Source organism: Ochotona princeps, chromosome 15 (genome assembly GCF_030435755.1).
Source record: "Ochotona princeps isolate mOchPri1 chromosome 15, mOchPri1.hap1, whole genome shotgun sequence".
NCBI classification, from domain to species: domain Eukaryota; kingdom Metazoa; phylum Chordata; class Mammalia; order Lagomorpha; family Ochotonidae; genus Ochotona; species Ochotona princeps.
In genome coordinates, this window is record NC_080846.1 from 53125953 (window position 1) to 53150200 (window position 24248).

The 24248-nt window shown below is 45.4% G+C and overlaps 2 protein-coding genes across 3 annotated transcripts in view; one reads left to right on the plus strand and one right to left on the minus strand.

Moving 5' to 3' along the window:
* DIP2B (disco interacting protein 2 homolog B) overlaps positions 1–24248 on the minus strand; it is a 206762-nt gene that overhangs the window by 143603 nt on the left and 38911 nt on the right. The gene's annotated exons all lie outside the window — the stretch shown is intronic.
* Positions 8561–9053, plus strand: LOC131482128 (mitochondrial import inner membrane translocase subunit TIM14). Its single transcript, XM_058673819.1, has one exon. The coding sequence runs from the start codon at positions 8680–8682 to the stop codon at positions 9028–9030; it is 351 nt and encodes a 116-aa protein (XP_058529802.1). The 5' UTR covers positions 8561–8679; the 3' UTR covers positions 9031–9053.

Here is a 24248-nt window from a genome sequence, read left to right on the forward strand (position 1 = left end):
CAGAAGTTACTCTAAACCAATAGTTCTCCAAAATGTCCCTGAAAGGCATCTGAGGGCCTCTCAAGAGGGGTCTGTGCAACAAAACCCTCTCAATAACGACATGTGCTTTTCTACCAGGAGAAAGGGATTTAAAAATTTTGCCTCGCATTCTTTGCCTGTGATGGTTCTTAAGCTTGACATTCTCACATGACTATGTGGTACAAAGCAAAGCAGAGGAGAACTGGCTGAGTCTTGTCCCAAGTCTAGGCAGTCAGGACTCAAGCCGGGAAAGGTTACTGATCTCCTGACATTTTGACTCCCAAGTCTACATTAAAAAAAAAAACTCTCTATTAGCTCAAAGACCAAGTACAAGTATTTGAGCTGTGAGTGGAATGGCCTGGCCTGCCTTTTCATTTAACATTATTTTCCTGATTGTGGCTTCTGGGAAGGACAAATACCTGATGTTTTATACACACACACAGCAAGCATTGATAACAGATCCATTCAAAGTGTAAACTACATCCAAAAAGTTAAATGAATCATAGCACAAAAAGGTAGTAGATATGGTTTTATATTCCACACCATCATTAGTTTTTAAGAAACTACTGCTTGTAGAGTTTAGGAAATTGTGCCAGAGAAATGTTGTTAATTCATAGTTATCTAATAAGATAAAATACTCCTTAAGTTCCAACTACGCAACTATGTGAAGCCATATTTTCTTCATATATTTCAAAACAATCTCAACAAATTACATAAAGTACACAAGAACCCAGACATTAAAGAGATTAAAAAAATGTTTTCTTCTCATTTTATATAAAAACATATTACTTCTGGCAAAAAAAATCTATTATTTGAAATGAATTCAAAGTAAACACTTAAAAAAGTATTTCAGCAGTATGGCAGTATGGCATTGTAGCTGCCTGCTGGGGACACCAACCCACCATCTTGGACGAGGCATCAAACGCTGGCTTTCCGCTAGTGCCCAGTGGGGAGGGAGGAGGTAACAGACGGGGATGCTGTTCCTGCTACCAGCGGGGCACATTCAGATCTGAGTTCCAGATTCTTCACTGCTACAGGCATTTACAGAGGAAGCCGGTAGATGAAGATCTCTTTCAAATAAATAAAATATATATACATTTTTAAACATGTATTTTTAATTTTTATTGGAAAGTCAGATATACAGAAAGAAGGGATACAGAGAATAAGACCTTCCATCTGATGATTCACTCCCCAAGCAGTCACAATGGCTGGAGCTGAGCCCATCCAAAGCCAGGAGCCACGGTCCTCTTCCGGGTCTCCCATGCAGGTGCAGTGTCCCAAGGCTTTGGGCCGTCCTCGACTGCTTTCCCAGGCCACAAGCAGGGAGCTGTGTGGGAAGTGGGGCCACCAGGATTAGAACCTGTACTTATATGGGTTCTTGGCTTGTTCAAGACAAGGACTTTTGCCACTAGGCCACCGCTCCAGGCTAAAATAGATTTTTAAAAATGTTTTGATTTAGTATAGTCAACAGTGACAAATGTAACAGACAAAAACAAAAGCTCTTTAAAATTCAATAAAAGAGAGTAGAAAGTTGTCTACTGTTGTAGAAAAACAAAGTGGAAAAAATATTATATAGCCTTTAAAGAAAGTTACAGTGGGGCCCAGTGTAGTGGCTTAGTGGCTAATGTCCTCGCTTTGGACACCAGGATCCCATATGGGCACAGGTTCTATTCCCGGCAACCCTGCTTCCTACCCAGCTCCCTGCTTGTGGCCTGGGAAAGCAGTCGAGAACGGCCCAAAGCCTTGGGACACGGCACCTGCGTGGGAGACCCGGAAGAAACTCCTGACTGCTGGCTTTGGATCAGCTCAGCTCTGGTTGTTGCGGAAAATCTATCTGTCCTAATCTCTGTAAATCTGCCTTTTCAATATAAATAAATACAAATCTGTTGTTTTATTTAATAAATACAAATATTTTTAAAATTTTTTCAGAGCTGGGTCAGACCGAAGCTAGGAGCCTGTAACTCCATCCAGGTCTCCCGTTTGGGTGGCAGAGGTCCAATTACTTGGCCATTTTCTGTGACTCTCCCAAGCACAACAGCAGGGACTGGGATGGGAAGTGCAGCACCCCAATGTGGGATGCTGTTGCAGACAGTGGCTTAACTTGCTGAGATGCAACATCAGAGCTGCCATGGACAGCTTTAAAATAAATGTAGACGTATATTAAAGTTGTACAAATAATTAAAGGTTCACATTCAAGGGCACAGAGTTTGACCTGCTTTGCCTGTTGGGAGAAAGGCGCTCTGGGAGCCCTTCTGCAGGAACATGCCTTGCCTCCCCTCTCCCTCTGGCTGCCATGGTATCCTCTTCCACACCCCATTATCACTTACCTCAGCACACAATCACACTTTAATTTCCTGTCTAATAGAATCAGTTCCTGACTAGACTATGAGCAATTTGTGGACAGGAGCTGAGTCATCAACATTTTTCTACAATCAGTATCCATTAAATGGTTAAGTAATCAGTGAAACTTTTACTGAAAGAACGAAGCCAAAACTTCTGAAACATTGCTTCATAAACTTACAGCTGTGGTTTATGTTCAAGAAACCTGAAGTGCTGCTTAACATTTTTTAATAAATATTTATACACACACAGCTACATAATGCCTGCCTAAATCTTTAGATATTAGAATGCCAGCAAGTGTTAATGCAGAACAATGTTTGCACTTAGTAGATGTTCAAACAAATACTGATACTATCAGTAAATCAAGGGACACTCAGGATATTCAAGTCGACATATATCTGTGTACAATATGTGCATTTATACATATATAATCCATATACTACACATTGCAGGACAAAAAACAAATTCCTCAGATCTTCTTTCAAGTATCAATATTTTAAATAACATCGAAAGGAGAAACCATATAACTTTCTCATCTTATTTAAATGAGTACTTGGAAAACCTCTACAGTTGTCTTGAAGGTGGCAGAGGAATCAAGGTAGAGGTTAAACCCAGCTGAGTATCTCAAAAAGCTATCAGAAAATTTCCCCAGAGCCTCACCAATAAGGCTGAAGGCTGACAAGACAGCAGGGGCAGAGTGACTCATCCCGTGCAATTCACATCTGCAGATACTTTTCCTCCGACCTGCAAATGCCGGCAGGCAGGCTAAGAGAGACCTTATCAACCACAAAATGTGGTTGTGATTTTCAGTACTCAGGAGCAGATAGTTAACATCCCCACGTTGTCCCAAGTGCAGCACCCCCACGCTCGCCTGCACTCAGGGGCACTTCCACAATAAGCACCACCTCCCTGCTTCCACAAACCAGGCCATTCACCAGTTTTTTTAGGTTCCTGACACACTATTTACCCTGAAATTCACAAACGATACCCTATGGGAAAAATTTCAGCATGCATCTCAGGGATAATTTCAAATTAGTTAAGGGGCAGCAAAGCAGAGCGGTACAAGGTTCCAACACCCTCATCCCAGCCCACAGCTCCAGCTCACACACAGGAGATATAGATCTGTGTACATATGCGTCTGTACACAGAACACACACACACACACACACACACACACAGCTGACAATGCCCCTTAAAGCAAAGCTTATCAATGCCTTGTTGCAATATGAAAGAAGTAACGGGCTGGCACTATGGCTCAACAGGATAATCTTCCACCTGCAAGTACTGGCATTCACAGGGGCGCCTGTTCTAGTCCCACCTGCTCCACTTCTGACCTAGATCCAGCTCCCTACTTGTGGCCTGGGAAAGCAGCAGAGGATGGTCCGATTCCTCAGGACCCTGCACCCATGTAGGAGACCTGGAAGATGCTCCTGGCTTCAGATCAGCTCAGTTCAGACCACTGTGGCCATTTGGGAGTGAACCTGAAGGTGGAAGGTCTCTATTTCTCCTTCTCTATATAAAACTGCCTTTTAAATAAAAATAAGGCATATCTTAAAAAAAAAAGGCAATTTCATTTGGAATTATTCATACAAACTTCAAATTCCCTACTTTTTTTTTTTTTAAAGTCTATTTACTTGAAAGAGTTACAGGGATACACGTGGGCGGCAGGAACTCAAGGACTCGGGTCATCTGGTACTTCTTTGCCAAGCGCATGAGCAGGAAGCTGGATTGGAACTGGAGCAGCTAGGAACCAAAGCGGTGCCCATGTAAGATACTAGTGGTGCACATGTGGCTTTACTCACAAGGCCAATCTGCTACAATTTTTGTGGGTTAATTTTTTATTTATAAATTATACAGACATATGTTTTTGCTCTTTTTCTATCCCCCTTCCTTTCTTCCTCTCCCCTTCCTTTTCTCTCTATGATTTTTCCAAATAAATAAACAAACCATTAAAAGACATAGAAAACAACACTCAAAACACAACATAACAAAATGCTTACAAAAATATTATGGAACAGCCAGGGGGAAAAAAACCCAAGAAATGCTAGGAAACAATACTTTAGATAAACGTGGATTTCCCGAGAAATCGTGAAAGTCAAAAAGCAATCTAACAGTATTTTCAGAGAACATGAGCAAAGCACTCCCAAAGTAGGACTTCAACTTCAGTGAACCTGTCCTTCCGGAAGGAGGGTGGAGTGCAGGTAAAAAAACCAGCCAGAAACAAACACAATGACAGTGGGCCTTCTGTACTGCTGTCACAGTCCTTTCTTAAGGCTAAAGATGTGCTAAAATAAAACTTTAATTGTTTAGAAAAAGATGAAATAGATATTTTCTTGATAAGTACAACAAAAACCCATATTGCCATGAGAAGAACAGAATAAAGTCGATGCCACCGCACTGCTATGTCAATGGTAACCACCCACTATAAATTTATAAAAATACTTACAAAAGGAAGGGTATTTATCAGATTCATTAAACAATTAACAGAATGAATAGATACAAAGGTCCAAAGTGGAGATAAAAGGGAAATTATTTTTAATTAAAAAGGCAGTGAGACTGAGACACATAAGCTATTTTCTCTCCACTGGTTCACTCCCTGCAAATGCCCACAGCGAGAAGCTGGAATGGACTATGGACTCCAGGTCTGCCATGTGGGAAGCAGGGACTCCTGGGCCATCACTTGCTCTCTCCCAGGTCTGCATCTGCAGGGAGCTGGAGGGAAAGAGCGACAGCCAAGAACTGAACCCGGGCTCTCGGCTCCCTGAGAAACAGGCGCCTCCTCAGCACCATCTGAGAGGGCATGCCAAACACCTGCCCCACCCACATAATCGCCAGTGTCCTAGATCCGGTATTACCATGACCTAAGACTGACTAGGCAATCTGGAAGAACAGCTTGGGACACCTTCTCCACCAACCCCACCCTTGCCATTTTAACAATTCAACAGCCTGAGCCTGGCAGTCAAAGTCATGGACAAAACTAAATCAATTTTTATGGCATTTTGGAATGTGACTCCAAATATACATACACCTCACATCATTTCTTCTCTTTAATTCAATCAACAGGTGCACTGCCCAGCAAGTCCCTTGCTACTAGACTACCTAATACTGAACCAAATTACAAGTTTAAAAAGCATTGTATCAGAGCCAATTAACTTCCCCCAAATGACAAAAAAAAAATGTATGTATGTATAAGTGACTTTTTAAATAACTCTTCAGAAATAACATTTGTATGGGGGCTGGTGCTGTGGCATGACCGGTAAAACTTCCACCTGCAGTGCCAGCATCCCACATGGGCACCAGTTAAAGTTTCCACTGTTCCACTTCTGATCCGGCTCCCTACTAATATGCCTGGGAAAGCAGTGGAGAATGGCCTTGGTATCAATGGGGGAGACTTGAAATAAGCTCCTGGCTTGTGGTGGACCAATGAATTCAAACAGAAGAAAACAGTAGGCGCCAAACAGAAGGCAAGGCTGCTTGCCTGGTATGCTTGGTGTAAGCTATGTGTACGTGCTGAAACTCTGCACTGATACCCAGTGAAAAACAAGTATCGTTTGCATTAACCAAGGTTTTGTTATTTGGGTCCTACTTTAACTTATCACTAAGCTCCTGTTACACAGCAGGACAAAACCAACTTGTAGCAATCTTTGAAAATGTCTTGACTATGGAAACATCAGAATCATAGATGGAGATAATGGAGAAAGGTCTGAATTGAAAGCATTACAAAATGTCTACCAAAGGGGTTGCAAGGGACATAGAAGGTAAAGCCACCGCTGCAGCCATCTGGGAAGTGAACCAGGGATGGAAACTCTCTCTCTCTGCATATCTGCCTTTCCAAATCAATCAACAATCAAAAATCACTGGTAAAGTGGTTAAGGTTTCTGTGTTACGTGTTACCGGGATTCAAGTCCCACTTTTGACTTTCAATATCAGTTCCAGATAATGCAAACCCCAACAGCGAGCAGTGATGGCTCAAATGTTTGCGTACCAGCCAACCAACCCTTGAGATACGGGCTCCCGGTTTTGGGGTCCCATCCTTGCTGTGGGCATTTGTGGTGCAAATCAGATCATGAGGTTTTGTGCTCTCTGTATCTCTGTTCACCGCCCTGGCCGCTAACATACACAAATACATTTTTTTTTTAATGTTGAAACAACTTATTTGCCAAAAACCACCATAAGCCTTTAATACATTACTCTCAAACAAAAAAAATTAACCCCCTGGCGGTAACTAGAACGGCATTTCAGGGGCAGCAACAGCAGCAGCAGCAGGCAGGCTGCAGGTGAAGACCCTCGCATCTCACACACAGTGTGGGTTCACACCCCACTTCCAGCTCCTGACCCAGCTTCCTGCTCCTGCAGATGCGGGACACAGCAGTGACGGCCCACAAGGGAAACTGCAGCAAGTCCGGTTTCAAACTCCTGGACATTAAAGTCATTGGGAAAGTGAACCAGAAGATGGGCTCTCTTGCTCTTTCTCTCCCTAGTAAATAAATGCATTGTGTACGTAAGTTCAGAAAGATCATTCTTTAGATCATAAACACTCTAAAGGCAGGGATCAAGACTATAAAAACAAGTAGTCACACAGGCATACGACTGCACAGCGGTATACAAGGAAAGATGCCTGGACTGAACTTAGCAGGCCACACTCGCCCTTCTGCAAGACAAGGACAATCTCCGGCATCTCTGTAAAGAGTTGGGAAAGGGCTGCTATTGTAGTATAACATGCAAAACCATAGCTGCGATGCTAACATTTCACATGGATGCTGGTTCATGTCCCAGCTCGCTGCTAACAGCCTGGGCAAGTCAGTGGGAGATGGCCTAAGTGCTTGCGCCCTTGCCAACCACATGGGAAACCCGAATAAAGCCCCTGGCTCCTGCTGCAGCCATCTGGGGGAGTGAACCAGCAGATGGAAGATTTATCTGACCCTCCCTCTCTGTAACGCTTTCAAAATCAATCAATCAATCAATCAATCAATAGACAGATATCTGGAAAAGAAAGAGTTGGGATAAAACCGGTGTACATGAAGAAACTGCATCACTCTACCTTCTTTCTGTGAAGATTAACTTCTAAATTACAACAGAAGAAACAATAGGAAGGGAGGGAAGGGCAAAGGAAGAAGGGAGGAAGGAAGGAGAGATAAACCATAGGGGAAACAAAGGAAAAGTGGGAAGCTGTCCAAAAACCTATATGACGCAGTCAGTGGGGGAAAAGTGAAGTCCGCCCCTTGGGAGGTCACGTGAGCGTCACCAATCACACACACAGTTAGGAACAGGAACGGAACAGCGGACACTTGGGAAGTGCTGGAGGGAATGCCTTCCTTGCCCTAAACTGTGACGGGTGTTCCCTGTCTAGAAATCCTGCTTTGCCCCCTCTAGGCAATCAATCTTCTACCAGGTTAAAAATAAAATGCGGAAAGGATATTCACTTAGCCACATGGAGTAAGAGAAAATATTCAAGAATCCTTAACCTTTTAACATTTTTTTGTGATAGCCACTTGCTTCAGTTCAGAAAAACTGGTCCACTCACCCATTCTAAGCCGTGTGTGTGTGTGTGTGTGTGTGTGTGTGTGTGTGTGTGGTGTGTGTGTGTGTGGTGTGTATGTGTGTGGTGTGTGTGTGGTGTGTGTGTGTGGTGTGTATGCATGGTGTGTGTGTGTGGTGTGTGTGTGCTGTGTGGGGGGTGTATGTGTATGTGTGGTGTGTGTATGCGTGGTGTGTGTATGCGTGGTGTGTGTATGTGGTGTGTGTGTGTATGCGTGGTGTGTGTGTGTGGTGTGTGTGTATGTGTGGTGTGTGCGTGTGTGCGGTGTGTGTGTTTTAAAGCATACAGCAGGACTGCGGTTCCCCAGTCGGCCAGCTCAGCGACCCTGCACTGGCTGCCTTTCCTCTTTGCCGGCGTTTGCTCTCTTCTGCCCATCAGTGGAGGCAGAGAAAGAACAGGGCTGCCGGGAATGTTCAGCCCACCACCTCTGCCTGGAAGCCTCTTCCTGGCGTCCACCTGTGGCTACCTGAGATGCGTCTCATTAGCAACATACGAATTCACAAACACAGCACTCCAGCTTTGTGACCTGTGGCAATGACCTCTGCTCTTGGGAACTCCATCTCCACAAGTATGAGCAGACCGAGAACTCCCAAGGTTACTCTCCGGGAACACATAAATCTCAGTGATCTCTGGCAGGAGTGAAAAAGGTCCATATCGGCGGAGCCGGTCGGGGTGGCTGCTTACAGGTCGCCGCTTTGGGGTCAGGGCTCTGGCGGTGGCCGCGGCCTGTGGACGGGGATGTGCTGCGCTGCCGGTGGAGGCAGGGGATCCGCGCCCGCGCCATGGCCAGTACAATGGTGGCAGTTGGACTGACTATTGCTGCTGCAGGATTTGCAGGTCGTTATATGTTGCAAGCTATCAAGCAAATGGAGCCTCAAGTAAAACAAGTTTTCCAAAGTCTACCAAAATCCGCCTTCAGTGGTGGCTATTACAGAGGTGGATTTGAACCCAAAATGACAAAACGAGAAGCAGCATTAATCTTAGGTGTAAGCCCAACTGCCAATAAAGGAAAAATAAGAGATGCACATCGACGAATTATGCTCTTAAACCACCCAGACAAAGGAGGATCTCCTTATATCGCAGCCAAAATCAATGAAGCTAAAGATTTACTAGAAGGTCAAGCTAAAAAATGAAGTAAACATGAATTTTCAGTTCACATTAGTGTGTATAATCAACACCTTTTTATAATAAAATAACTCAGAGCTAAAAAAAAAAAAAAAGAAAAAGAAAAAGGTCCATATCACCCTGATAATCTTCAACAGCACCACTACCTCTACAATCACTTATTTTTTTAATATTATTTGTGTCATTTTTAAGGATAAGAGAATAGGGCCCGGTGAGGTAGCCTAGTGGTTAAAGTCCTCACCTTGCACACGCTGGCATCTTGTATCCCGGCTGCTCCACTTCCCCTCCAGCTCCTTGTTTATGACCTTGGAAACCAGTCCAGGACGGCCCAAAGCCGTGGGACCCTGCACCCACGTGGGGGACCCGGAAGAGGCTCCCGGCTTCGGATCAGCTCAGCTCCAGTGATGGCGGCATCTTGAGTAATGAATTAGCAGACATGAGATCTTTCTTTCTCCATCTACTTCTATCTGGCTTTCCAATAAAAATAATCTTTCAAAAAAAAAAAAAGGATAAAGGAGACTGATGAAAACCACATCTAAAAGTTGCTGAACCCAATGAGTTAATTTGTATAATAAATCTCCGTGTTTTCTGAATCTGGAACAATTTACATTAAATTATTTTGAAGTTCACTTTATTTTTTTTAAAGATTTGTTTATCTTTATTACAAAGTCAGATATACAGAGAGGAGGAGAGACAGAGAGGAAGATCTTCCGTCCAATGGTTCGTTCCCCAAGAAACTGTGCAACGGCCTGAGTTGTGCTGATCCGAAGCCAGGAGCCAGGAAAATCCTCCAGCTCTCCCACATGGGTGCAGGGTCCCAAGGCCGTGGGCCGTCCTCGACTGCTTTCCCAGGCTACAAGCAGGGAGCTGGATGGGAAGCAGGGCTGCTGGGATTAGAACTGGCGCCGATATGGGATCCCAGCGTGTTCAAGGCGAGGACTTTAGCCATTAGGCTACCGCACTGGGCCCCAAGCTTTTTTAAACTATCCACATAACACTAACATGTATAAATTACACTTTCCTTGTTTTTGAAGAAATATTTAACTAAATAAATCAGTAGTGCTAATCATATAGCAGACTGGCACCAAGAACTCGATTGCATCTGTTAAGACTTGCTTTATTTATCTAACCTATATCCCTCCAGGTCTGAGAGTCCTAAGTGGTCTGTGCACCCGGCCACGTGCACCAGCGGACTCCCCAGAGCAGTACAGCGGCCACAGCTCAGCAGGTGGCAGCCAGCGTCACACACTCCTTGTCCTGACCGGGTGGCCTCATTACCGAGAACACCAGTGTCCACAGCAGGATGGCAGAGCCAGGGGAGCAGACCAAGCACGACAATCACCCCAAAGCCAAGAGCTCACCATGCCGCTAGAGAGCTTTCCAGAGCACTGAGGGCCCCTAGCACTCCCAAGCACGCTTTCACTCCATCTTGTCTCCCAAGATATGTAAAGCAAAACGACATTAATCTATCCACTTACATGTCAAGAATCAAACACAGAATTCAGCAAGTCAAACAATATAAAATTGTGTTTAGACAACATGCTCAGCCTTTTTGACTCTCAGTGTAATAGCTGGCTGACCCACTGATAATGTCTGTTTAACTTTCAAGGTAAATACCCATCTCCATAGTGGAAAAACCCTGCAAGGAGGATGATGTGTCCAGAGCAGAGAGTGAGTCAAAACATGAGGACTCGGAGCAGTGACTCAGGATCCAAGGGTGACAAGCCGTCGACACAGACGGAACGTGGAGACTGGCACATGATTTCCGCTGTTGCTCCCAGTGGCTCCCTGAGCAGGTATTCAAACACAGCTACTAGAACTTGTCCTTTGCTTGTACCTGCCAGCAGACAGGGTCAAGGACAGGACCTGCAGGGGAAGGGGCAGCTCTGCAAAGCAAACACGCCTGGAAACAGAGTACAGGAAGCTCCAGGCAAGAAAAGGACAAAGGGAAACAGGAGGTGAGCCTCATGCTGAGTGGGGTGAGCAGCTGCTGCTGAAGGTTACAAGTCAGCCTACAGCAGACGCAGCAGACCAGGGGAAGGGCAGAGGTGAAAGGCACCTGGCCAATGCAGGTGGCGATGCTGGTCTCCCCTCACCAAATGACAGTCAGAGAAAGAAACGAAGCATTTAGGAGACAGACCTAGAGGATGAGAGAGGGGCTCGCACTGTGGGGCGGCAGCCTCGCCACCACCCATGCTGCCAGCATCCTGTGTCAGAGCACGGAGTCCAGTCCTGCTGGTCCACTGTGCTTCTTTTTTCAAGATTTATTTATTTTGGGCCCAGCTTCATAGCCTAATGGCTAAATCCTCACCTTGCACCCACTGGGATCCCATACGAGCGCCAGTTCCTGTCCCAGCAGCCCCACTTCCCCTCCAGCTCCCTGCCTGTGGCCTGGGAAAGCAGCAGAGGATGATCCAAAGCATGGGGACCCAGGCCCATGTGGGAGACCCAGAAGCAGCTCCTGGCTCCGGCTCGCACAGCCACTTGGGCAGTGAACCAGTACATCAAAGACCTTTCTCTCTATTTACCTACTTTTCCAATAATACATATATAAATCCTTATTTTTTTTTTACAGATTTGTTTATTTTTATTACAAAGTCAGATATACAGAGAGGCGGGAAGACAGAGAGAAAGATCTTCCATCCGATGATTCACTCCCCAAGTGACCACAACAGCTGGTGCTGCGCCAATCCGAAGCCAGAAGCCAGGAAAATCCTCCAGCTCTCCCACACGGGTGCAGTGTCCCAAGGCTTTGGGCCATCCTCGACTGCTTTCCCAGGCCACAAACAGGGAGCTGGAAGGGAAGTGGAGCTGCCGGGATTAGAACCGGCGCCCATATGGGATCCTGGCGCATTCAAGGTGAGGCCTTCAGCCGCTAGGCCACTGCGCCAGGCCCAATACATAAATAAATCCTGACAATATGTTTATTTTTATTGGAAAGACAACACTCAGTCTAAATGCTTGCGTTCCCAGCACCCATACAGAGGCCAGAGGATGCTGCTGTCTTGGCGCTTCTGGCCTAGTCTTGGCTGTTGCTGCCATTTGGGGAATAAACTGGAACATAACAAATAAATCAGTCCCTAGGTAGGACACAAAGATTAGTTATTCCTCACTAAGGTATTGAAGATTTCTCTGCACAGCGCCCCTAAAACTGTTCTGCGCCTCAACTGTTGACAAATGCCTTGTTAGAGTGATGAGCCAGTTCAGACTAGCCTAAGATGCGCCAACCTCAGTAAAAATAATGCTTCAATACCATAAACTACTAAGCATAAAAATGAAAATTAGACACGAGACAGCTGAATAGTACCCTATAGCCACTTTAAGGTGTATAGAACCTGGTTGTATATAAACTAAAATTGAAATGTCAATGAAGTAGTCACAGGATGTGGTTAAGAACTTGCATTTTCTTTCTTTTTTTTTAAAGATTTATTTATTTTTATTACAAAGTCAGATATACAGAGAGGAGGAGACAGAGAGGAAGATCTCCCGTCCGATGATTCACTCCCCAAGTGAGCCGCAACGGCCGGTGCTGTGCTGATCCGAAGTCCGGAACCAGGAACCTCCTCCAGGTCTTCCACACGAGTGCAGGGTCCCAAAGCTTTGGGCCGTCCTCGACTGCTTTCCCAGGCCACAAGCAGAGAGCTGGATGGGAAGCGGAGCTGCCAGGATTAGAACCGGCGTCCATATGGGATCCCGGCGTGTTCAAGGCGAGGACTTTAGCTGCTAGGCCACACCGCTGGGCCCAGAACTTGCATTTTCTAACATATGGGTCACTCAATACTATGCCAACTAACTCCATAGTGTTATCAATTGTTGTGGACGGTTTGTTGTGGCTTTTCATTGGACGGGATGATATTCTGCCAGCTCTGCTTTCAGTCCAGAGATGGTCTCCCCAAGAAACTGGTGAATTTATCTGGACAATAAGATGCTGGACTCTATGCTTGGTATATGCTTGCAATGAAGGAATCATGACTGGAGTTGAACTGTTACACTGCAACAAGGTGGAGGAATCCACCATGGGGGGAGGACACAGGGAGGGGTTGAGGAAATCCCAGAGTCTATGAAATTGTGTCATAAAATGAAACGAAATAAAAACAAATCAGTCCCTCACACTCTCCCTGTCCTGCTCTTCCTCCACCCTCCAACTCCTTGTCACTCTTTCAAATAAACTAAGTACACCAATAAGCCTTTGAAAACAAGAGACATGGGGCCCAGCAAGATAGCCTAGCGGCTTAAGTCCTCATCAGGATTCCATATGAGTGCTGGTGCTAATCCTGGCAGCCATGCTTCCCATCCAGCTCCCTGCTTGTGGCCTGGGAAAGCAGTCAAGGACAGCACAAAGCCTTGGGACCCTGCACCTGCTTTGGAGACCCTGAAGAGGTTCTGGGCTCCTGGCTTTGGATCATCTCAGCTCTGACCATTGAACTGCTTGGAGTGAATCAGCAGACAGAAGATCTTCCTCTCTGTGTATCTGACAGTTCAATAAAAATAAAATAAATCTTTAAAATAAAACGCTAAAAAAAACCCAAAAGCGTCGAGAGTGGTTATCTTGAGAAAAGGGAGTCAAGCAGAAGAGGTAAACAGAGACACTGTTTGTGATGCTATAAAATTAATCTGACTCTTTGAAACACACACATGCAAAACTTTAACATGAAGGCCAATGAAACCTTAAGCGCAAAATAAAAAGCAATGAGGTCTTATTTCTTTGGTGATGCCATCTGATCAGTCCTAACCAACCCCTGGCAATGCTTCTCAGACGGGGTAGCAGCATCTCATTACATCCAACATGCTCATGCTACTGAGGAGCAGCTGAATCACAGACGCCTGAACCAAGCGACAGGCACTATACTAGGGGCTAAATATTGTCACCAAATCTAAAATGATCTGTTTCTCACCACCCCTTAATATAATGGGAAACAGACTCAATCAAACGATCATACAAACGACGATTCAAAAATAGCTCAAGTGGGCCCCTAGTTCAGTGTGGTAGCCTAGTACCTAAAGTCTTTGCTTTGGGGCCCAGTGCAATAGCATAGCTGTTAATTAAGCTCCTGGCCTTGAATGTGTCGGGATCCCATTTGGGTGCCAGTTCTAATCCCGGCAGCCCCACTTCCCATCCAGCTCCCTGCTTGTGGCCTGGGAAAGCAGTCAAGGATGGCCTGAAGCCTTGGGACCCTGCATCCACATGGGAGACCTGGAAGAGGCTCCTGGTTTCAGATCAGCTCAGCTCCAGCCGTTGCGGTCACTTGGGGAGTGAACCATCAGATGGAAGACCTTCCTCTCTGTCTCTCCTCCTCTCTGTATATCTGCATTTAAAAAAATAAAAATAAAATTTAAAAAAGTCTTTGTTTTGTATCCACCAGGATCCCATATGGGTGCTGGTTCAAGTTCTGGATGCTCCACTTCCTTCCCAGCTCCCCGCTTATGGCTTGGGAAAGCAGTAGAAGACAGCTCAAAGCCTTGGGACCCTGCACCTGGCGTGAGAGACCTGGAGGAGGCTCCTGGCTCCTGGCTTCAGCTCTGGCCGTTGTGGCCACTTGGGGAGTGAACCAGTGGATAGAAGATCTTTCTTTCTGTCCCTCCTTCTCTCTGTAAATCTGACTTTTTAATAAAAGTAAATAATTTTTTTTAAATAGCTGGGACTTGGGGGAAAATCCTGTCAAGCTAGACTGCATAACCACATGGGAGTGGGCCCAAGAGGGAAACTGTGGTCAACTCTCTGATGGGCTGCAATTCCCACTGGTGAGCATGGGAACCAGGGCTGGGGGAGGGCCTGGCTGGACAGGTGATAGCATCTAACAGCAAGAGTGTGGAGTGGATAATGGGGTCAGTTGGGTTGAGGCAGGCTCCAACTCCCACTGATATATATGAGAAATGAATGGGATATGAGACAGACAGGACCAGTCTACTGCACATACCAGCAAGCATGGGAACCAGGGCTGACGGTGGGCCTAATGTGGGTTATTGAGAGTCACTCCAACTAGGCTGCAGTTCCCTAGTATATAGCAAGCCTTGGTGTAGTGCAAGCTAAGTTGAACTGGGCCACAGCATCCACTGATTTGCATAACAGATGGGGCTGGAGGCAGAACTGACCCAGCAATTCCAACTACCAGTGTGCGCATAGGTTGATGTGGGTGATGGATTGTGCTGGACCCCGTACTAACCAGCACACACAAGAGTCAAGTCTGGGATCACCTCAGGTGAGGTTTCTTTGGGGATCCCCACAACTGAACCGCTGGACTCAGAAACCCCGACCATGCAGAGAATTGTAGGATCTGTGGACTGAGTGTGGAATACATGCGTCAGAACTGGGCCTCCTCAGTGGCTAAGGCTTTGGAATGACAGACGGCATTCCCAGATGCACACGGGGGATATGGCAGTCCACTGTGTCCTGCAGAGGACATCTAGTACCACAGCAGAGGATGGCAGGCAGAAGGAATTGATCAACTGCCCCAGCCAAGCACTGGAAGCAGATATCTGGGTAATGGATATTCTAAATGGACTGTGTCAGCCAATGGACCTTGGAAGGATTTCCTCACCCTTTGATCGGTGAGACTGATAACATTTCAGAACTTTTGAAACTACTTACACAGAACCCTCAGAGCATGCTCCATCACAGACTCTGGGATGGTATCAGGTGGTGTTCCATCCCTGGATACTCCTGCAGTTGGGAGGCTGGGTGTGGTATCTCTCCTTATCTCCCCTCTTCCCCAAGATACAGGAGAAAGAAAAAGAAAATTTGGAAACAATGGTGCACCCACTTTTCCCTAATCCTTGATCCTTCCCAACTTGAGCAAACATGTAAACATCACCAAAAATATATACATAGCTCAAGTGGAGGCTGTCATGATGGCTCAATTGGCTAACCCTCTACCCGCAAGTGCCAGCATCTCATGGGTGCTGGTTCTTGTCCCAGCGGCCATACTTCTCACCCATCTGCCCGCTTGTGGCCTGGGAAAGCAGCGGACAAAGAACAAAGCCCTGGGATCCTGCACTCACATGGGAGACCCAGAAGCAGCTCCTGGCTCCTGGTTTTGGATTAGCCAAGCTCTGGCCACTGGGGCCATCTGGAGAGGTGAGGATGATGGGAGATCTTTATCTTTGTTTCTCCTTCCCTCTGGAAACCTGTTTTTCCAATAAAAATAAATCTTTTTGAAAATCATTTATTTTCATGATACAGTTCCTTCATGTTAAGGAAAGGATGCAGAGACCACTCAGTGTAGACAGGACAGCATCTTCACTAACGGTGCTGGGAAAACTGGATACTCACAGAAGAACAAAGCTGCCCTTTGAGTTTACATCACAAGTTGAAATGGTTAGAAATGTAAATGGGAGGCCTAGGCACGGACTCTCTCCAACACTGGTCATGTTGTTACCCGCAGCACTGCTACGCTGCAACAGTGGACTCAGTACTGACTTAGTAAGCGTTAGAGGCAGGCATGGGGCAGAACTCACGGTGGCACCTGGACACGCACATCCCACACCGACTGCCTGGGCACAAGACCCGGCTCTGTTCCAAATCCGAGTCTCCTGTTAATGGGCACCCTGGGAGGCAACAGGTGTGGTCAAGCCTGCATTGAGTTCTGAGCCCTTGTCTCGGCCTAGGCCTGGGTTCCTGGCCTAGCCCAGACCTCTGCAGGCACTTGGGAGTGTATCAACAAATCAAAGATCACTCTTTCTCTCCTAAAAAAATAAATAAAACTTAAAAAGTAATAATCCTCTACCTGCAGCACCAGCAACCCATTCATGCACCTGTTCCAGTCCCAATGAGTCCACTCCCCAGCCAGCTCCCTGCTAATGTGCCTGGGAAGCAGCAGAGGACAGTCCAGGACCTACAGTTCCTGCACATGCGGGAGACTCTGAAGAAGCCCCAGGCGCCCAGCTCAGATGACGCGGCTCTGGCCAGCGCAGCATTCTGGGGAGTGAACCAGTCCAAGGAATTAAAAAAAAAAAGCTATTGCCACATCTTTTTTTTTTTTTTAAGGTGAAAAGCAATTACATAAGTAATTGGCTAAGATTAAAGATAAAATGTTTTTAAAGAACTATGAGTGTTCCATGGCCATCATGAAACAATAGACAGAAGCAAGCTATGGTCTCTTGGAACCACTGTCCCAGTAGAAAAGCCCGACAAAAGTCAAATAACTAAAAAGTACAAAGCAGGTACTTACAAGTAGCTTGAGAAATGGAAACAGAAAATACATGTATGAACTAAACTGCCTTGACTACAGACTTGAAAACAATCAATGAAACAATCCAGTCCTGTAGATACTTCATGTTTTGCAAACACAACTTACAGATCTTCCCTCTGCAGCTAAACGCACTCTAGAAAAAAACAACAATTTGTCATTTCCTTTGGGGCTGCAGGTTAACACCTGTCACAGCCTCCAGCAGGGACTGCTGACTGCCGCCAGGGGCCCATGTGCCGCCCCAGGGCGACAGGCGCCCCAAGCACCAACAGACAAACATCTTCACTCTCCCGCTGAGGCAGCGCTGTGGAGAGCAGGATTCCACCAGGCCTTTTGTAATAAGCTAAAACAATTCTTGAGGGACAGAAGAGCCTAGGAAGTTATCCAGAACATTCCCTTTCAGGCCCCTAGGACATGGGAAGCTTTCACAGAGCTGTTAATGAACTACTGGTTGTGAATAATACCATACAGGCTAATCATTATTTTGCACTGGGTGACATTCATTAAATATTCATAGTTAGAGTCTAAGTAGTTCCATTTCTTAACTCACTGTGAATGTTCTGGCCTCATGAAAAAGACGAGTTGAAAAAAAAAAAAAAACAATGGAAAACTGCCAACAAATCTACAGGAAGCTTCAATCCTCAAAAGCCACGCTGGTTCTCGCAGTACAGTACACTGTCACAAAGTGCTGCTGAGACCGCGAGGGAGCACAGGGAAATCTAAAAGTCAGAAGTGAGATCAATCAAGCCTAAAACCAAACCAAAATTCACACTTTCTAGGCATTTCACTGTCCTTTGGCAAGTAAAGGACAAAGACTAGAATGACATTCTGCAGCTAAAGGAATAGAACAAGACCTAGATAACCTGCAAACCAACGGGTCCCTAGAAACTCGCACGTTGGAGGCCGATGTTGAGGGGCGCTACCGTCCCTGCTTAGGGGTGCTGGTTGGCATGTGGGATGCTGTGCTTCTAACCCAGCTCGTGGGAAAGCAGCAGATGGCTGAAGTGCTTAGCCCCTGCCATCTACACTGCAGACCCAGACCGAGTTCCAGAGTCGTGGTTTCAGCCTGGCCCAGCCCTGCTTGCTGGAGTCATTTGGAGAGTGAACCAGGGGATGCAAGTGCCCTCTCTTGTCTAACTCTGCTTCCATCTCTTTAAATCTGCCTTTCAAATAAAAGTAAGTCCGAGTAAAACAAAAAAAAAACAGAACATTTCCTTAGTTCTGTAAGAAACTTAAATCCATATATATATCCAAAAAAAGTCATAAATTCCAATTCTTTATAAAACTATTCAGGAGGGCCCAGTACGGTAGCCTGGTGGATAAATACTCGCCTTGTATGCACCGGGACCCCATATGGAAGCTGGCTCATGTTCTGATTGCTCCATTTCCCATCCAGCTCCCTGCTTGTGGCCTGGGAAAGCAGTTGAGGACTTGGGACCCTGCACCCGCATGGGAGACCTAGAGGAAGCTCCGGGCTCCTGGCTTTGGATCGGCTCGGCTCCGGCCATTGCAGTCACTCGGGGAATGAATCAGCGGATGGAAGGTCTTTCCTCTCTGCTTCTCCTCCTCCTCTCTGCATATCTGACTTTGCAAATAAAAATAAATAAATCTTGAAAAACAAAAGTACTCAGGGGTCAGCACTGTGGTACAGCATCTTAGGCTGCTGCCTACATACAATGTGGCAGTGAGACCCAGCTGCTCCACTCTGATCCAGCTCTCTGTAAGGGAAAAGCAGCAGAAAATGGGCCACTGCAACCCAAGTGGCAGACCCGAAACAAGTTGCTGGCATCGTACCAGCCCAGTCCCAACCATGGCAGCCATCTGGGAGTGAACCAGGGGCTGGAAGACCACTCTCTGTGTCTCTCCATCTCTAACTGCCTTTTGACTAAACATCCTTTGTTAAAAAGTCCATGGAAATGTATTAAGCAAAATTATGCATGATCTCAATTAAAAGATTATTCAGAATGAAACACAGGATCGCACAGAAATAAGCTATATGTCTCAAGGTGATCACTACAAAGTGATTTTAAACACAGGGTCAGTGTTCTGTTAAACTTAACAGCAGCAATCATGAACAACAAATCCCATGGTGTTTTATCATCCTGAGTTTGTTCAAAGGAAGGGATTCCGACTGCTCTAGGGAGCTGCACGGCTTGGGAATACCTTCTCTGCTCAGTAGCAAAGGTCATGCAGTTAGCTAATGACCACAAATTTAAATTTTAACTCAGAGTCCTGAACAAGCTCTAACATGTCAAAGAAAGGCAATACAAATTACTTCACCACTAGAAAACCACGTTTAAATAACACATGCTGCCACTGCTTAAGCAGAAGGGAACGGATGGGAGGAATAAAGGATAGGAGTATCACTAATTCTTATTTTTTAAAGATTTATTTGTTTTTATTGCAAAGTCAGATTTACAGAGAGGAGGAGAGACAGAGAGGAAGATCTTCATCTGATGATTCACTCCCCAAGTGAGCCGCAACGGCCGGTGCGCGCCGATCCGAAGCCAGGAACCTGGAACCTCTTCCAGGTCTCCCCCACGGGTGCAGGGTCCCAAGGCTTTGGGCTTCCTCGACTGCTTTCCCAGGCCACAAGCAGGGAGCTGGATGGGAAGTGGAGCTGCCGGGATTAGAACCAGCACCCGTATGGGATCCCAGCGTGTTCAAGTTGAGGACCTTAGCTGCTAGGCCATCACCCTGGACCTTTAACTCTTTTAATTCTTAGAACTATATTTACAAACTTCATTGGAATCTGTTCTCTTTGTATTATTATATTAACACAGAAAATAAGTATCAGAAAAGGATGAACTTTAAAGCTATTATTGCATATTGCTGACATGGAGGTTGGGATCCTAAAACTGCATGTACCTTGTAATTTAATTGAATGTTTAATTGTTGTCACTTTGTATGCTTGTTATGTTTGAGCATCTACATACACACATACATACACCAGTATGTATATAAACATGTTTTATAAAGGATATTCTTGTTAAATTAAAAGTGAAGTAGCAAGTTGAAGCCCATTTCAAACTTTCTGATCCTCAATTTAAAAAAAAAGTTTTGGCCCCAGTGAGGTAGCCTAGTGACTAAAGTCCTCGCCTTGCACACCAGGATCCCATATAGATGCCAGTTCATATAGCAGCTGCTCCACTTCCCATCCAGCTCCCTGCCTGTGGCCTGGGAAGGCAGTCGAGGACGGCCCAAAGCCTTGGGACCCTGCACCCGTGGGAGACCTGGAAGAAGCTCCTGGCTTTTGGCCTCGGATCTACTCAGCTCCAGCAATGGAGGCCATTTGTGGAGTGAACCAGCGAATGGATCTTTCTCTCTTTGTCTTCTCTCTGTAGATCCGTTTTTCAAATAAAAATATCTTAAAAAATACAGAGAAGCACATACACAAAAACATGCCACTCATAATTATCATGGGGGATATCTAAATTCTACTTTTTTAATTGGAAAAGCAGACACACAGAGAAGGAGAGACATAGAGAAACATGTTCTGACCCAAGTGGCTGCAACGGCCAGAGCTGAGCAGATCCAAAGCCCGGAGTCAGGAGCCTCTTCCAGGTCTCCCATGCGGGTACAGGGTCCAAGGCTTTGGGATTTCACTTTGAGATGCACCTGTTTGCTTCCCAGTTTTGTTCTTACATATAATGCTTCAATTAACATCTCTACATAAACTTTTGCTGTCTTTGCTATTATGTGGGACAGACTGCTCAACATGAGGTTGCTGGGTTACAAAAATTAACTCTGCTCTGAGTCACTTCTTGGTTATCTTCCACAAAAGCAATGGTACAAATGAGTATCTGCACTACATTATTTTAAAATTCTTTTTTTTAGGTGAATTTTTTTTATTAATTACATTACATTATGTGACAGTTTCATAGGCTCTGGGATTCCCCCAACCCCTCCCCATACACTTCCTCCATGGTGGATTCCGCCACCTTGCTGCAGTATTACAGATCCAATTCAGTTGAGTATTTTAAAATTCTAGTCTAGCATTCTGCAGCTTTCTTTCAAGTACTCAAGAAAGTTATTACTTTCCAGAACACTTTCATTGTTTTGTGTCTAGTTTTCAACTACCATTTGAATTGATAATCAATGGTCAAAGTTAAACTTACAAAGAAACTCTCTTATGCCTCCCACAAAGTGGTTTTAGAAAGTGGTTTAGACAGAGCTGTTTACACTAAAGCCAAGGTATGAAAAGAGCCTTTCCAAAGCTGGTGGCTAACAGTGCCATGGTGGCTAACAGTGCCATGGTGGCTAACAGTGCCATGGTGGCTAACAGTGCCATGGTGGTTAACAGTGCCATGCTGGTTAACAGTGCCATGGCGGTTAAGCAAGAAGGGAGTAAAAGTAAGCCAAGGTAAATTGTTAACTTTTGAGTAAGCAGTTTCAGTAAGTTGGGAACAAAGCCAAATAGTACAGAGTTCATGGGAAATACAACTAAGGTCAGTTCTGAAATCCATACATACAAGGGGTCTTAAATAAATCAACAGAAAATGCATCCTGCATAAAAAGACTAAGGATTTCAAAAAATCTTTACAACAAAATACACATGTTTAAATTCCATTTTATTTTATGAACTTTATGAAGCAGCCTCACGGAGAGTGGCTTGTATTTAGACTGTAAACAATACATTTCTGAATTATTTAAGGTCACTTAGAGATACTTCCAGAAAAGAGATCTTATTTTTCTTTTTACATTTATTCCCACATTAGGCCTGATAAGTAGAGATGGTGCTAGATGCAGGCATCGGAACGCTTCAAAGTGCAATAGTCTAAGGGCCACCAGCATGACAGAGCCGGCTACGCCTCTGCCTGGGGCGGACACACTGACTCCACTTCCACTCCAGATCCTTGTTGATGGCCTGGGAAGGTAGCACTCAACTGGGAGACCTGGAAGAAGTCTCGGGCTCTCAGCTATGGATTGGCCAGCTCAGCCATTTGGGGAGTTCCCCAGTAGATGGAACATTTCTCTCTCCCCGCTCCCTGCGTTTTAAAATAAAATAAAATAACAATAAATCTACACACACATGCATACACAGGCGCACACACCAGAACAGTGTTCCAGGTGTAGGCATTGTGGTATGGCAGGTGACGCTGCTACGGTTTGGGATGCCTGCCTCCTTTGTTGGAATAATACCCTTCGTAAGGTATCTCTTCCACTTGAGACCAGCTGCCTGCTAACGTGCATGCGGGGAGGCAGCAGAAGTGGCCCACAGACTTGGATCCTTGAGCCCATTTGGGAGACCTGGATGGGGTTCTATGCTCTTAGCTCCAGCCCGGTCCAGGCTCAGCTTACAGGCAACTGGAGAGTGAACCAGAGCACAGATCTCTGTCGTTCTGCCTTTCATACAAGTTATAGATTATTTTTTTAATACTGTAGGGACTGGCACTGTGGTATCATCAATAAAGCCACCATTGCTAGTGGCTGCATCCCACATGGGCACTGGTTCAAGTCCTGGCTTCTCTACTTCTGATTCAGATCCAGCTAATGGCCTGGGAAAGCAGTGGAAGATGGCCCAAGTCCTTGGAACACTTGGGAGAACCCAAAGAACCTCCTAGCTACAGGTCACCCCAGCTCCAGCCATTGCAACAATTTAGGAGTGAACCAGTGGCTAGAGGATCGCTGTCTCTGAAACCTTTCAAATGAGTAAATAAATCTTAAAATTCCTATCTGAAATACCTATTGTATGCAAGGAATTACATGATCAATTTGCATGGATTACCTTACTGAATACTGGCAAGTATGTAAAGGAGGTATTATTGATCCCACTTTCCAGATAAATCACTAACTTGCCCAAATAAGTGTTAGAAGTGACTTCATTGGTCAAGTTCTACATTCACATTCTGTCTCATTCTGTCAGTTGCAGAAGGCAGCAGACAAGTGGCAGGCAAGCCACTCCCGCAGCCTTACTAGAAATCACTGAGCAACAACAGTGCTGAAGCTTAGTCTCAACATCCCACCTCACAGGAAGGCACACAGCAGATCCAGCACGTGCCTGCCACTGGGTACGAGTCAAAATGCAACACTGCTCACATCTGCACACCTATGGGTGTACAGCAAACCGTTTCCACCTGTTGGAGAAAGGAAGCACTTCTGGATGGCCTGGACCACGAGAGCAGGATCAGTGCAGAGTGCAGAGTGAGATGACAGGCCCAGCACCCACTAGATGTAATTGTTCTCTCTCCACAGGACTCTGCTTGCATTAATAGCATACTATAAATTTTATTTATATGGTCTCTGAATCTTCTGTCAAAAAGTTGTTTCATAGTATATTCTACAAGTCTATTCCAATGCTTATAAATATAAATAACTAGTTATTGAAGGCAAAAAATATAGTCAACATAATACAAAATTCAATTTTAAGCCATCATTTTGTGCCATATTTCATTTACTTAAAAACACTCACTAACGTAGTAAAATATGCCAAAAACAGTTTTCTAGACAACAGGGACAGCTCAGATCCTTGTTCTTCAAACGCTCAGTAGCTTGCTAAGACACTGGCATCCAGCATTCGAACGGGTAGGTCGGACGGCTGCCTCCACTCCTGCCTGGCTCCTGCCTGGCTCCTGCCTGGCTCCTGCCCGGCTCCTGCCCGGCTGCTGTCTGGCTCCTGTCCGGCTCCTGTCCGGCTTGCCGCCGACACAGAGCCTGGGCGCCATCGGTTAGCTCAGTAAGTGGCCCTTGCCACGCCGCTGCAGGCATTGGACGGGTGAGACACGGGATAGGTGCTCTCTTTTTCTGTTACTCTGAAATAAATTTTCAAAACAATTCTGTAAAGCTCAGTACAGTATGAGAAACCTGCAAAATATACAAATACTTTATGTGGTAAGATCAAGGGGTCACAGATTTCAATTTTTTCTTTTAAAGGGCCAGAGAGCAAGCATTTTAGGTTTTATTCCAGGTGTTTATATAACCGTTTTAACTGTAAATGGCCGGATCTGGCCTTACTCTGGCTGTCCACCTCTACATTCGGGAAGATCCAAATGAGTAAGTGGTGACTTAAGGAAGTGAGCAATGCATTTTGTAAAGTTAAA